At 49.5% G+C, this 1,598-nt stretch overlaps 1 protein-coding gene across 1 annotated transcript in view; it reads right to left on the minus strand.

Moving 5' to 3' along the window:
- Positions 1–204: 204 nt before the first annotated feature.
- Positions 205–1,598, minus strand: part of syde1 (synapse defective Rho GTPase homolog 1) — a gene marked incomplete at its 5' end in the record, with an annotated part of 39,108 nt that continues 37,714 nt past the window's right edge. The window contains 3 exon segments of the mRNA XM_014026940.1: positions 205–716; positions 836–1,129; positions 1,202–1,463. Coding sequence (XP_013882394.1) covers positions 526–716; positions 836–1,129; positions 1,202–1,463 — 747 coding nt within the window.

Here is a 1,598-nt window from a genome sequence, read left to right on the forward strand (position 1 = left end):
GGAATGCATAATGTTTTGTAGGTCAAATATTTATATGAAATAAAATAAAAATAAAGGTTTTACTATCTTTATGAAGGCAAATATTGTGAATGTGTTATTAAACACGTGTTACTGAACACATGTCGCTGCTCACAGAGCTCTGACTGAACTTGCATTTTGGTTTTTGCTAAATTATTGTCGAAATGATAAAAAAAACGTCATTCCTTAATGTCAATAAGAATAAAAAGAATAACGTGTTTAATATTTGTTTTAGTAGTGAAATGTACAAACAAGCAGCTGTGGTCGCTCCAGCAGAAGCTGTGCTTCATCACTTTGGTTACATCATCGAAAATCAATAAAAATAAAATAAAATAAAACAAGTGCGTACTGAAAGTGTGCAAAGTCAAATAATACTGTCAAGAACCTGACAAACGGCTTCACAAGCTCACAGAACAACTGTACCAACAGCTCTGAAACAGACTGCAGTTTGTCTGGAAGCAGGGCGCCCCCTGCTGGACGTGTCAGAGACTTCACCCTCCTCCTCCTCTACAGGCAGATGTTGATCTGTTTGGCCAGTTCTCGGTCCAGATCGTGGATCAAGGTGTCAAAGTCCTTCAGGCTGAGTCGGCAGTGGAACGGAGCATCAAAGTCCACGAACTCGTCCACAAAGAGACCACTTCCTGCTCCTCCTGAAGACCACACCTCCTTCTGCTCCTCCTCTTCTTCATCCTCACTGCCTGAAACGAGAAGGAGGAGTCAGTGACATCGGTTCTGTTGAGAAACTTCCTACATGAGATCCTCCAGGTGGATCTGGTTGATGAGGAGGTCTGAGTCTCAGTGGTCCTGGTAGTTTTACCTTCATCGCTCTCGCTCGCCGCCACCTCGTCATAATCGGCTTCCTGTTCCGACAGAAGCTTTTTGCCGCAGACGCTCCAGTCTCCAGCGTACCGGTTGATGGGCGGCGGACTCTCCAGTCGGGTCACCCTGCCGCGGCGGGACACCACCACCTCCTCCAGGTTCGGAGACAAAGCGAGTCTCAGGAAGGGGTGGCGCTGCTGCGGCAGCTGACCCAGGACGTCCTGGGTCAGGATGGAGGAGGACACGGTGGGAAAGTGGGTGTGGTCGTCTGCTGGGATTCGATGAGCTGGCACTGAGGAGGAACACGTGGAAGGTCAGATGTGATTTTTCTTTTTTTTTAAAACTCAGAACCTCCTGGTCTCACCGGGCCACAGCTGCAGCAAGTAGTGCAGCGCCTCGATGTGCCGTTTAAAGTCCACCGCGCTCACCATCTCTTCACCGGGACCGAACAACTTCCCCACTCCTCGACCCACCTTCCCCGCTTTTCCTTTGGCCCTCCACATCTCCTGGGTCGACTTGAGGAGCACCGGGCCAAAGCAGACCGCCAGGTTCTGGTGGGTCATCCTGTTGAAGGAGCTGAAGGAGGCCACCAGGCTGAGGTGGTCCAGCAGGAGCGACAGTGTTGCCTGAAGAAGGAGGCTGACAATCAATAAGTAATCATCAACTGCCACACAGACCAATATTTGCGTTTTGACTCCCACCACCCACTGGAACACAAGTTAGGAGTGATCAGGACTCTGTACCACAGAGCAGACAGTGTC

Source organism: Austrofundulus limnaeus, unplaced genomic scaffold (genome assembly GCF_001266775.1).
Source record: "Austrofundulus limnaeus strain Quisiro unplaced genomic scaffold, Austrofundulus_limnaeus-1.0 Scaffold602, whole genome shotgun sequence".
Taxonomy (NCBI): domain Eukaryota; kingdom Metazoa; phylum Chordata; class Actinopteri; order Cyprinodontiformes; family Rivulidae; genus Austrofundulus; species Austrofundulus limnaeus.